General features: G+C 30.3%; 1 protein-coding gene across 10 annotated transcripts in view; it reads left to right on the top strand.

The window, feature by feature from the left end:
• LOC129965741 (latrophilin Cirl-like) overlaps positions 1 to 13742 on the top strand; it is a 716323-nt gene that overhangs the window by 559215 nt on the left and 143366 nt on the right. For all 10 annotated transcript variants that reach the window (XM_056079881.1, XM_056079880.1, XM_056079878.1 and 7 more), the window contains 2 exons: positions 7186 to 7292; positions 7959 to 8270. In XM_056079881.1, the coding sequence (XP_055935856.1) occupies positions 7186 to 7292; positions 7959 to 8270 (419 nt within the window). The remainder of the gene's footprint in view (positions 1 to 7185; positions 7293 to 7958; positions 8271 to 13742) is intronic.

The raw sequence follows: 13742 nt of genomic DNA, 5'->3' as shown, positions 1-13742 counted from the left end.
GCCTTTGACAAATTAGAACGCTCGAAGAGTTCGAAGTAATTGTCCGTTCTCGTGAAGAACATTTAAACAAGCATTTTTGGGTTACATTGTTTTGAAAATTTTGGATTCGAATGAATGGGAATTTCTTCGTGAAAGGATAAGTAAGTTTACTGGAAGGATAAACAGATTTCAGCATTAGTGTTAAATGTCCTTTCCATTTCCCTTCTAGGTTTTGAAATTAATTTTCTGTGAATCATAAATGCTTTTATATTTACCATTTTACAAATATTTGTGTTTGATTCATATTTACAACACTAGATTCCTAAAAGTTGTAGTGCTGTACAAATGACTAGAATCAGAAATGGAGAATCATTACATCTAATCTACCGATAGGGTTCTTTTGTCTGTCCAATTCTATGAAATATCACGGTTTTGTATTTGCTTTGTCATGCGATGAAGCGAATCGAGCATTCATTTTCGATCTCTTCTCTCACTGAACGGATCCATATTTGGTGTAAGATCTCATGCCAAATCCCATCTATGTAGCGAGTTTTTAGTGATATGGTTCACTTACACATTAGTAGAAGACGTATAGAGTGAACAAGTTTATGGTTTGAGTTTACTAATATAGGTTTTAATTTTGGGTTTATATTATTTTAATATGGATTATAATTTTGTTATTAAAATTACATGCACAATTTCATTAATCAAACTAATATTTGATTTTTTCGCTGATATGCACAAGAGCGAACAGACTTTCCTCCGGTGGGTTTCATATAAAATCGTATATATATTTTCGTATGAAGATTACATATCACGTTTCGTTCGCCCAACTCCCATTTTCGAGTTACCATGTTTGCAGGCAGAGAAGCATCATATGAAAAGGGCTTATCTTTCTCAGTCAGAACTAAAAATGGGAATTCATCAAAATAAGGATGTCAAATTTTTTGGCGTATATTTTCTTGCATCAGCAGGTAAATACAGTTTAGGTAACAAAAATGAAAAGAATAATATCCATGTAAGTGTGTTTTAGATAGACATCTTTCATGAAATATACAAATAATGCAAGCAATTTTGGCTAGAAGTATTACGTATTATTACGCTTGAAATTATACATATTTTTGTCCTCGGTAATCATTAACTGAGGATATTTTTTATTTGACGCCTTCATATTTTTTTAAAATTTTTTATTCTGCTATCACAATTAGTTATCAATACATTGTCTTTTTTTTGCATAAAATCCATTTATTCAAATTTCTTAGTACTAAGCAAACAAAGTATTCTTTGATTTTGATAACATGGTGCTAAATACTTGCTAGTTTTCTTATAATGCATTTTTGCTTCTTTCGACTAATAAATCTTTATGAAATAAAGATCTTATTGATCATTTAGGTGTACATCTTTCTTTTCATATTCTCCAATTAAATATTCAATTAGTTTTTATCTGCTCTATCATTCCTTGAACTATTAAATAAAATAGATGTCATTTCTGATAAATTCATTCATTTATTCTTTCCTCTATAAATTTTGTTTGCACTATAAAATCATCGATACCTTTTCCTCCAAAATTACAACTTACGATAATATTTCTCTTACTTAAAAAGCAGCATTAAAAAACATCATGTAGGATTTTAAGCAGCGTTATAATTAGTATAATTTTAAGCTATTAAAAGATTTATTTGCTTGTAATTGGGATGTTTTCTGTTTCTTACATTCTTTGATTTCATTCCGTGTTATTCTGAAACTTTGACAATTAGGAAGACATCGTAGACCAAAACCTTATTATAGCGAACCACGCTTGTTGAAATTTTTCTATTTACTCTATTACATTAAATGAACATGGGTAATATGACATAATGGATTTTACTTTTTGTAAGTTACCAGTATTTTCCCAAATTCCTTCACTATAAAGGCTGATAATTACTATTAAAAAGAATTAAAGGAATTTTTTTTGAAGTTTTATTTTGTGTTTCAATGAAAATCAAACTCTAATTCTAATATTTATTTTTTATGAGTATTATTTGCATTTAAATTTCTGATGAAATTATAGATAGGGATGCCAGTTCATCATTCGTTCTTGAATTAAAGATTTATTATTTGTTTTTAAAATCAGATATTTTTTAAAAATATAATTCATATCCATTTCTTACAATTTCATTCGAAATGTTATGTCTCAGCAATAACATTTTTAAAATCTTACAAAAAATATCTAAAACATCGTTAAAAGAAACTTTATTTTAAAATAATGGATTTTAGCACGTTTAATTATTTTTTTTTGTCCTAGTAACTTCTAGAAATTATTAGTATCCATAAATTTATTATTATTTTGTTTTATTAACAAGTAGTATTTCTCATTTTAATGTATATTTACTGTTTTGTTTGCTGTTTTTTTTTTAATTACTGTCAACTCTAGTTTTTGTTTATGACAGCTGAATTTTACTTTTTAAACTGAATAACTGAAATGTTACAAAAGAATAATTAATTTTTTTATTATTCTTTATATTATTATTTTATTATTCTTCTACTAATTTTTTTATTATTTATATGTATAAGCGCGATCACATAAATAAATTATTTTTATATTTCTAAATTACAAATATGGATGTTATTTTTTATTCAAATTTTAATATAAATTTAGTACATCAAATAACTTTTTTGAATTCATAAATTCGATTCAACAAGCTGGCTCATTCATATTGGAATATAACTTTCATTTCGATATTCTAATAATGTTTTTGTTTTATTTACAAAGAAAGCGATCTCAAAAAGAGTAGATTTTATTATTTTATTTTTATGTATACTGCGAAGAATTGTTTTATTTCATATTACAAGAAGCAAAAATAAAAATGTGTTTATTGGAAAAAAACATTTCACATTTTCTCGAGTGATATTTAAAAATAACTCGTTTATCTTGACATCAAAATTTATATTTATATAATATATTTACGTATGATATAGAATGAAAAACAAAGAATTCATATTTGTTTGTGATTTTAGATTTTATGAATTAAAAGTAATTTTCAGTCTTTTTTAAAAATTGTGATTTTACAAAGTCTTTTAATGTTTTCATTTTTAAAACTTCATACACAAAGAAAAAATATGAAATATTTGTAAAAAGATTTGATAATTTTAATGATTTATTCCTATCAAAGTCAACTTGCCGTTTGATGTAGGCAAACTGAGTAAACAATTTTTCTCATTTTACTATTCAAAAGCAAATATGTTTAAAATAATTTCGTTTGTATGTTTAGTCAATTGAATAAATAGTGAAACTAGGCATTTCGAAGTAGCATTTTTTAATAAGCAAAAATGAAAAGAGCTGATATCTTTGAAATCGAAATGTGTGCTTTGCGACATCAAGCAATGAGTCACGATTTGAAGATACACCAGTTTTCCGTTCAAAGTCGAGTTTAGTGTAGCGTGTAAGAGAAACTTCCCGAAAATGAAATTAAAAATGCAACAACAGTAAAAATAATGATAAGTTTTCTTCTCCAAAAAATAAACACTGTGCTGCATGGTTTACTTCTGGTAAAAATTTTTAATCGCCCTTTCTAACTATACAACAGAACGGATTACGCTACCGGGAATAAATAATGCGAAAAAAAATGGAAAAAATAAAAAAAAAGTTAATTAAATTTTGCTCGAAAACTCTGTTAAAATGTAAAAGCGTAGAGATTTTACTTCACTATGTGTCATGCATTCTTGTGTAATATGCTTTTAATGAATATAATGGAAACGAAGTATTTAAGCGGCATTTTTCAAAAACAGAAGCAAAAAAAGTGGAAATTTTTCGCTGATGATGCTTTTAGATGGCAACCTCGGCGAGCGTTGAAAAGGCTGTTTTCTGAAATTAGATAATCAGCAGCATGATTCGCCTCATCCTGTTTATAATGCTTATTTTTTTCATCCTTGTTTCTAAATGTCTCATGAATTACATTTTGATGTATGTGCGGCACGCTTTTGATGTCTCGAGCGTGTTTATTTGCATGTGTGATTACAGCGGGTTAGAGAATGTTTATAAATTGCATTAGTAAAATTGTATGTTTATTGCTTTTATTCCTCGAATTTGCGTTTTAATTAAATCTTTCTGCAAATTTTTGCAGCGACGATTGTTATTGTTGTGTGGTTTGATTTTTATATTAATTTTCCCTGTTTTGATATTGATCAACGTTTTACAAATCTTATATTCTCAAAATTTAAACATCTAATTCATTTTTAGAACCTGGTTTTCAATTTTGCGATTAGGAAATAACTGATAGAAATACGATACATTAAAAAAGATTGTTCATTATCCCATAATCAATAGTGTAATATCCTCAATATGTAATGCTTTGGAATTTTATGAATTCTTTTAGGAAATTCAAAAATAAATAAGGAAATTATTATTTTTTTATTAATACGTTCGTTTATGCACTAGAATAATAATCTGTAGTCTTCATTTCTTTGTGAGTACGTTTGATGCTCTCTTTTTTAAAGAGCATAATATTATATCTTCACTCTGACCATTTGGTGGTATATGAAGAATTGCGTGATATCAGAAGGGTCCATTTTAATAAATTGAGAGCTATGTGAGAGTGAAAGTTTACCAGATACGATTCCGTTTTGTCACTTCACCTTCTTCAAAATAAGGGAGAAAGAGGAAATTCTCCGGCTTAACTCTGTTGTGTTTATTACATTTTTATTATTTCTTCATTTTATATATTCCCTCTCTTCTTTTTGAAGTGCTCTATTCTGTCTGAAGTCGAAGCCCAGTCAACATTTCATTAAATTAGCAGTATAATATTTCTCTTATTGACAGCGTAATTTCTCTCTCTCTCTCTTTATATATATATATATATATATATATATATATATATATATATATATATATATATATATATATATATATATATATATATATATATATATATATATATATAATATACTATCAGCCAATAAGTAATTGGACACATGTGATAAAAGAATTAAACACAATTTATTCATATTCAACTCACTCCACTTGAGGCAATTACAGAATTAATCCTTCGGGGCGTGCTTTCCACAAATATTTAGATGTTGGACAGTTGTATTTTCTTCAACTCGGCTTGGAGAAGACATGCAAGTTCTTTCACCGATTTTGGACGATTGCTGCACCCCTTAATTCGGGGATCAAGCTCGTCCCAGTGGTTTTCTATATGATTCAAGTCTGGACTCTGGGCAAGGCATGTTTAGTCGGTTCATCCCATTGTCATTCCATTATCAATCCATGATGAGCCTAACAACATGACGAGTGGCGCCGTCTTCCTCTAAATAACAATGACCCAACTCGTGAAATTGTCGCAGCATAGGAAACACATTGTTGTCTAAAAAAGTAGAAAAGGATTTGGCGTTGAGCTTACCATGAATTGGCATCAAGGATCCCAGTCTATATCACGAGTAAGATCCCCAGACCATAAATCCACCTTCGCCAAACTGTTCTGTAGGTACATTACATTTTGGCAAAAGGCGTTCTCCCTGCATACGCCAAACCCAGACTCTGCCATCCGACTCTTTTTCATTCAATGATCCATTTATTCAGCAATAATTTTTATTTCGACATCTTCTCTGTTTCATTGCATTCAGGAATTTCTTTTATTTTCTTGACTATGATGGAAGAACATGAAAAATTCAAGAATGATTGCCTTTTGTTCGGTTCAGTTTCACCCATTACATCATTATGTGATTATTGCGTTGGTTTTTTTTTTTATTATTATTTTGTCAGGAATCTTTAAACCTCTTATCAGAATTGATCACTTTGATTTTCACAAATCTTGTGACAAGTAGGTTGCCTTAAAATTATTTTGGCAGATTTTTGAAATAATTCGGAATTGAATTGAATTCTTCCTCTTTCTTTTCGATTTTTTTTATTCTCACGGGGACAACATGATTACAAACGATATGTTTTTAAAAGTTACTCATGGGGAACATTCGAATTCAGTGAAGCGTTTCAAGATTACTTTGAAAGTCATGTGAGGATTACTCAACTGTTGCGAAGTGGTCACTGTTTTCTTATGGACAGGGATTTCAAATATTCCACATTCTAAAACACTATAATTGGTCTTAATGTCTGAAATGATCCTGGTTTAGTTTCAAAGGCGAGGCTGCTAAATTCAGACTCCAATTCCGATTTCATATAAACGGTAATTGTTTGGTGGTTATGAAATCAAGTCAAATGTGACGACCAATGCCTTTTCAGTGATGCTGTGTGCAATTTTAGTGTAATTGCAGATACCTCCCTTTGACTTTATGAATAACAAGTCACAATTAGCTATTACATTTGCTTATAAAAATGATTTATGTTCATGCAGCGGATTTCTGCTTTTATCAAATCGTATTGCCAAAAGTTTTAAAATTAAAAACGAATAATCAATAAGAAAAGTATCATAATATTGCTTAGGTCGAAGTATATTTTGTTGATATGTGCTGTATAGTGATAAAGGCAATGCCCTGATGTTTTAGATTTCTACCAGGTGATAAATTGTCCCATAAGCACCTCCACAATATAATTTTGAAATAGTAAAAATTAATCTGCAGGTTATGAAAAGAGCAGGTTATGAAAATGAATTGATATAACTTAGAACAGCTCACCAAGTACTAATATAGATTTATATCAAATATTTTTAAAAAAATTAAAGCCACTTTAAAAATAATTTGTGAACTATTTGTAGACGAAATCTGTTACTCGGATTCTATTAATTTATTATTATTTTGATAATTTGGTGAAATGTTTGGAAAATATCGCGTATAGCTACCTAAAATCTAAGCAGGGGAGAGTTTTGAGAGAGCATTCATTCTTCAGATCGACGATGGTACGATTTGGCCCTTTCAAGGTGATCGATTTAAATATTATATAGCTCAGCTCTTTGTCTTTTCCTAGAATTGAGAAAGACACAGAGCTTCGTTATGTTATAGCCCGGCTGTTGTAGCCGATCGCGAATCGAGTCGGAATTTTTGTGAATCTAGGAGGATTATTCAAAGAATATTTCTCACGTTCTTTTAATGAAGCTCTAAGCAGGTCCAATTCTAAGGCCATCAAGAATAATGTTCCTACTCAAGTACCAGGCCCAATGTGTGCCAGTTTTTAAGGGGTAATAAGGAGGCCATTTCAAATTGAAGTTCAGTATTATTCTGATAAATGTGAAAACAATATTGCTCTTTCACAGTACTAACTTTCTCTCATTGTTTCAGATGCGGAATGAAAAACAGCTGCAGTCTTTCTGCATCTCCATCTTTGTTCGGAGACCCATGTCCCGGGACACCGAAGTACTTAGAGGCCCATTATCAGTGTGTGCCAGGTAACTGTCAGATTTTTTTTTAATCATGCTATATTATTCATTAATATTCTTGCACATTACTTCTTGTATTATTAGCCAGACATGCCCAAAAAGGCTTCATAAAAAAAAAGTTCTTCGTTTAAGAATGTCCGTGGACCATGATATTCAAAACATAGTTAGCAAAAAAAAAAAAATTAATTTTTACACTCCTTGGTTTATTTTTATTTATTTATTTATTTTTATGAATCATGGAAAACATTATTGTCCTATGCATCTATTTTCTTTCTAAAATGTATTTCTAATGTATTCTAATGTATTGTATTTCTTTCTAATGTATTGTATTTTTGCGTCAATATCAACATTGAAATATTTCAATTCTTTGTCATTTTTTTTAAACAAAATGGATCTATTTCTCTGGAGAAATTTCTTTAAAACGGATGGGACTGCATCAAATACATAAATCTTAATTTGATTTTATTAATTAGCACTTTATTTATTAGTAAAGTATTCTTTCATCTCTCAGAGCTTAACCATAGCTTCCTTTCTAGTCACGCGTCTTAATATTAAATCTAGAAGAAAAAACTGGCTTGAAACCATTTTCTTCTCCATGCTACATTATTATTTAAAATGTTAAAATATTGATATCTTAAAATTTTTCCCTAGCAATAATGATTGCTTTTGTTCCAGAAAAATCCTCGGTCACTCCATCCACGAGTACGACCACCAGCACAAGCTCCAGCACCAGCACGAGTCGACCGTCAATTATCATACCGGTGACGCCCAACCGCAACGCTCGGCCCCATCACGTTGCTCCACCGTCTGCGCCACCGTCTCCTTCTACGACACCAGCTGGCGTCTCTTTAGGTGACGCGACCTCGGAGGCCGCGACCGTCGCGTCTGCGACTACTACAGTCACAACACTGTTGGTAGATGTGACCACTACTTTGGCGGATAGTTTGTTGATGATGCTAAGTGGCACGCCCGAGACCTCAACATCTGGTAATTTCTAAAATAATCTTTTATTTTTTTAAAAGAGTATGCAGATAAGTTGAATCTCCACCTGTGACATGGGACTATCTCTAAACTCCCCCCGAAAAATCAAAGGCAAACAGTTAATCACTTCTTCCGTATCATTAATTTTTTGTTGCGATACAATGCTCAGCACATCTTCTTGTAATCTTTGTTTCCAAAACCCTATTCTATAATTAAAATCAAAGTGCTGATCATATTAATTCAGATTTGGTATGATGTAACAATGACTGCTGAGGATTTGTTAATATTTTAAAACTTAATCAATCTCTATGGCTGACGAAATAAAATTTCACTTCACAACTTTTGCTGTACTCTAGCAATTGGCTAATATTAACTTGGAAAAATCGCAATATTCTAATGAACTAATTGCCATCGTATTTGGGAGGTGGGAACGTGAAGAATTTTCCTTACAATTTTTTTTATACCAATTTAATAAACTTTACTATGTACACAATCTAGGTTAGAAAATATTTTACCGCAAAAATTACTTCATAATATTAGATTTCTATTAGAAATAACTAGGTTCTTTTGAGATTTCCATGAAGTTAATATTGCTCACTGATATGAAATATGTGAAAATTTATTCGTGTTTAAATAACATTAATAGGATTATAATGAACTTTGAGTTGTATTTTGTTGTTTTTAAATATTCATTTTTTAAATTGAATTATTTATAATATTTATTTAACATTGCGATTTTTAGAATCCCATATTAATGTAAGGGGATTGTGTTTCGGATATCTCCTGAATTTCGAATTTTTTTAGTTTTCAAATTCGAGGTTTCTGGATTTGTGAAATGAATATATTATTCTCCATAAATTTTATTTACAAAAAGATGTATCATTCAAAGATTAATAATAGACATTATGTTATACCAGAAACAATATAAAATATCTTTGCATAGTAGTAACTTAAATGCCATGTAGATTATAAAATTATATATATATATTTACACTTTTCTTTTCTTTTTTTTTTAATATAAAGGCTGCAATTCCTTTTCATAATTTCCAGAGAGGAGTTTAGCTGTAATAAATATTATAGCGGTTATTTATTGAATAACTGGACTGCTTAATATAATTTTTTATCCTCCATAAGTCAATATTCTCCCACTAGCAATCTTTCTTTTTTACTTCAGTAATATATCAACTTCGTTTTTATCTAATATTTAAATGAAACAAGTAATTTTCTACACCAAAATATTTTGTAGATAGTTCCTAATTTTAAATCACTGTACGAAATCATGCAATGGAATATAAATTAATTTATAATAGAATTTCTTATTTTTACTTTGTGAGTTAAATTATTTTGAATCTTATGTGTATTGATTTGTATTATTGCAGAATTTTTGAGATGACACTAGACTTTAACTCACAGTAATTTTCCGAATTTTTGAAATAGAGCTCACAATCATCCCTTTTAATTATTTCAGAGCGTTGTCACAGAATTACAATTTAATTTAATGCTATCATAAAACCTCATGCAGGATTTTCATACGAAGCCGATAATTTAATCTCGTTGTCACTTAACAAAAATCGCCGTCAAGATAAATATCGCAAAACATTATAGGTGATATGACGGGACATTCAACTAAATTAAACGCGTTCGAACGACCAGCGTAAAAGTTCGTATAACCTCAAATGTGCCCAGAGCGAAATGCCCGTGGTACTTGAGAACGTTTGCTGTGTGTACGATGAAATCGTAACTACCAATTACGATTACGACGGGTAGACCGCAGTGGTCGTAAAAGCATTCACATTGCATCTTGGCGAGATATTTTACGAAGATCCTTTGCCGAAAAACGCGGCTTGCATGAAGATTTAGCGAATGGCTTGGTTGTATTCCACGGTATTTATAGGGGGTGTAAAGTCAGATGTGGTGATTAAGGTGTACAAGACCGTTGTCCGTCCCCGTATTTGATGGGTTGAGGGTTAATTTTAGCCTTTTCCCTCATTTAATTTGACATTACGTTCAGTGCCTCTAAAAAGTTCTTTAGTTTCTCTTTCGTTTTAAAAGGTCATTAGCTTGGTTAATTTTTAAGCATTTGTTGGCTTAATTATATATTAAAAAACGTGAATTTAGGTTGTTTTTATCTACACCAAATATGTTTCGTAAGATTGAATGTCGTATATTGAGAAATCATAAATAATAGTCGCATAGTTGGTTCAAGTTAATAATTTATATTTTAAAAAATAAAACTTCCACACGTGTATTCCACATTTATAAGCTTAAAGACAAGCATTGATCAGTGTTTTGGAATGCAATATAAAAATTACGTGAAATCCACAAGCGTGTCAATGACTCGGAGAGCTGATAAGAAAATCAAAGATGCACGCATTCTCTTTAACAGAAGGTGTAATCTAATTTGATGAGGCGAAAAACAAGTAAGTACTTAAGAAGATTATAGAAATAATTTCACTAGTTATTTGTGCAAGATTTTTTCTATAAATCAAGCACCTTCTAAAGCGCTGTAACTTTGTCATAATTACATAATTGTTTTATTATATAACTGCTTTTCCTCCATTTTATGAAAACTGATGGCGTAATTCTATTGGAATGGAGTAATTGCATTTCTCGTTGTAGTTAGTGCAAACTGAGATGTTTCTCCCCAATTTCTTCATCATTAGTCTCTTTTTTAATATTTAATTTTTTTATCAAGTTGGGGGAAATATAATTTCCGTTATTGTAAATACAAATCAATAAATTATGTTTTTTTTCAAAATCGTAGTTAGCTTGATTAAAATAATTCTACGTGCTTATTCATTTTAAAAATAAATAGGAAAACTTGCTCCTACACCTACATTTGTTGATTCTGAATTGAAATTAATATTTCTTAACTAGCAAATTATTGATAGATGCAACGGTAAATAGGTAATAAAGCCTAGACTTCGGAAACTAAGGGTTTATTGTTCGAAATCGGATTCCTGCTTAGATCAGGCGGTGCATACAGGCTAGTGCATCTTAAATGTGTTGGTATTGGACCAAGCGTCCTCCCTATGTTGTGGAGAAGAAATTTAGATTAGGTAAGTTCTCTCTCGTGGATTGGCACTTAGAAAATATGATTCAAAATGACGAGATCCATTCCAAAAACAGCCTGAAATGACTTCATGATGGAATTTAGTAAAATGGAATGAATCAAAGTCAATTTTTATTTGTTTGTTTTCATTTCATTTGCGACTTTCGTAATAGTATTCTCCATTTTCATTTCGAATACTATTATTGAAATATAAGTCGGCGAAAGTGGTAGCCTGAAACTTTCTCACATTCTTCTTAATGAAAGTATTACTTGGAAGAATGCTATACCCTCCCCCGCATAAAAATGATCGATATTTTATAAGGACATGAATGCCACGAGTGTTCAGAGTCTTGCACATGAGTGTTTTATGTTTCGTATTATAACGAAGAAAACAGAGGACGTATTTTGGACACCACTTTGTCGACTGACTTAAACCGAAATTTTGCACAGAATTAACATTTTTGTCACACAATCGCATATTAAATTTCATAAGCGTGAGTCATTGCGATTTTGAGTTGTTGTGTTTACATGTGTGCAAATGTAGAGATCTTTAAGCCATGGATGCATTTGATTCAAAATTGGACATGGATCTACATTAGATTTTAAAACTGTTTATCGGAAATTGGACAAAGATCTACAATTTGAGTCTTAAGGCCACATTTCAACTGTTTAGCCAAAATCGTACTTCCAGTTAACGTGTTTACCGGCAGTATGTTTTTTTGAGAGGATGTCAGTTTGGTAAATCAGTGAGTGTTATGCTAAAGATAGCCAGAACAAATCCTGTCGATGTTGCTACGTTCAGTGGTTGTGTGGGCTGTACACAAGAAGAAGTACGTTTTTTTGGATTCGAGGAATTTGGAATACGTAATTTCGAATTAATCTGAATCTCGGGATCGAGGTTTTTAACGATTCCAATGCTCCCTTTTTGTGCTCTTTGCAAAGCGAAATTAAAAATTGGTTTAAACTTATCTTGACCAAATGTACTTGCTGCAAAATATTGATATTGTAAAAAATTGAATAAATTTGTTCAATTGTTTTCCATTGCTAATTTCGAATTCGAGTCTTATTACGAAATCAGTAAACGTCCAATGAAATCTCTTGCATACATGTAGATGACATTCATTCGCTAATAGGTATTAGCTCTTAAAATATTAAAGTATTTGCAGTGAAACAAAAACATTCGCATTTCTTCGTTTATTTTTCTCTCCTCCTTTACATTTCAGAGGTGAGAAAATGATTGGGAAACGCATGGAAGGGCAACGCAGAAACCGCAACCTGCATCGTTAAAAAAATAATGAATTTCTTTTTTTAATTAATAAAAATATCCATTAGTTAATGACTTTTTTTGGGGCAGTAATGAAAATAATGAGATTCTCCGTTGCTCTTTTGTAATTATTCAAATTGTACCGATGCAAGGAGGGGGGGGGGCAATTTGAAAAGGAAACGATTGTTGGGAGCAATTGCCATTTTATAGTCAAAAAATGGTAATTTCTTTTTCTAGTATTTTTATTCCTGTGCATTTTTATTGTAATCAGTTCCATTCGATTTATTACCGAAATTCCTTTAAATAATTTTGTCTGGCAATCCATTTATTTCGATCGATTTTAGTGAGATTATGAAATTTGTTTTTTTTTCTTTGTTTACTATAATAAATAATTCTTTAGTTTATTTAATCAAAGTTTAACAAAATTAAAAGAATTAGGTTCAAATTGTGGATTTATATTTGGGAAACTTTCTCGGTATGTATGCATCAGTATCATTTAACGAACTTGCGCTCATGTAGATGATTCGACATTGTAAGTGTAATGGTATTATTTGATTTATGCAAATCCCAGATTTAATAATAACAGTAACTATTTTCAGACATGACATATTTCTGCGAAAATGCGGATTTCAACGTTTTTGGAATCAAATTTTATCATTATTTAGAATGGCTGATTTTCTTTTTTTGAAATAATTCCACGATATTATGTCAGCATTTTTTATTGTAATTGTCAGAACTTTTTATTTGTCCATTTTATTGTGCACTTATCACACTTATTTCAATTCTTGATGTTTATGTTTGTTCCAATACATTATTTTGAAGTTCAGCTTTTTATTGTTCTAGGCTTGTGTCATGTCTGTATATTTTTTTTTTTTTTTTTTTTACGTGAAGATACACAGCATACATGAAGTTCCTATGCAGTTTAAAACAGCTTTTAGTTTATAAGTAAATGTGTTAGAAAGAATCCGAAAATGACGTACTTTTCTTTTTTATATAAACATCTTATGTATTGAATTATTGTGAGCTGTTTCTCTAATCTATTAAATATCGAATCCAAATTTTACCTTGCTTAAAGCCCGCGTTTTCCATATTCGTAGGCAATAAACTACTTAAAAAATATTTTCTGAAATTACTGAAAGTTATTATTTAAATAATTACCAAT

Source organism: Argiope bruennichi, chromosome 4 (genome assembly GCF_947563725.1).
Source record: "Argiope bruennichi chromosome 4, qqArgBrue1.1, whole genome shotgun sequence".
Taxonomy (NCBI): Eukaryota; Metazoa; Arthropoda; class Arachnida; order Araneae; family Araneidae; genus Argiope; species Argiope bruennichi.
The sequence above is the reverse complement of the archived record's forward strand: the minus strand, read 5'-3'. Positions and strand labels throughout refer to the sequence as shown.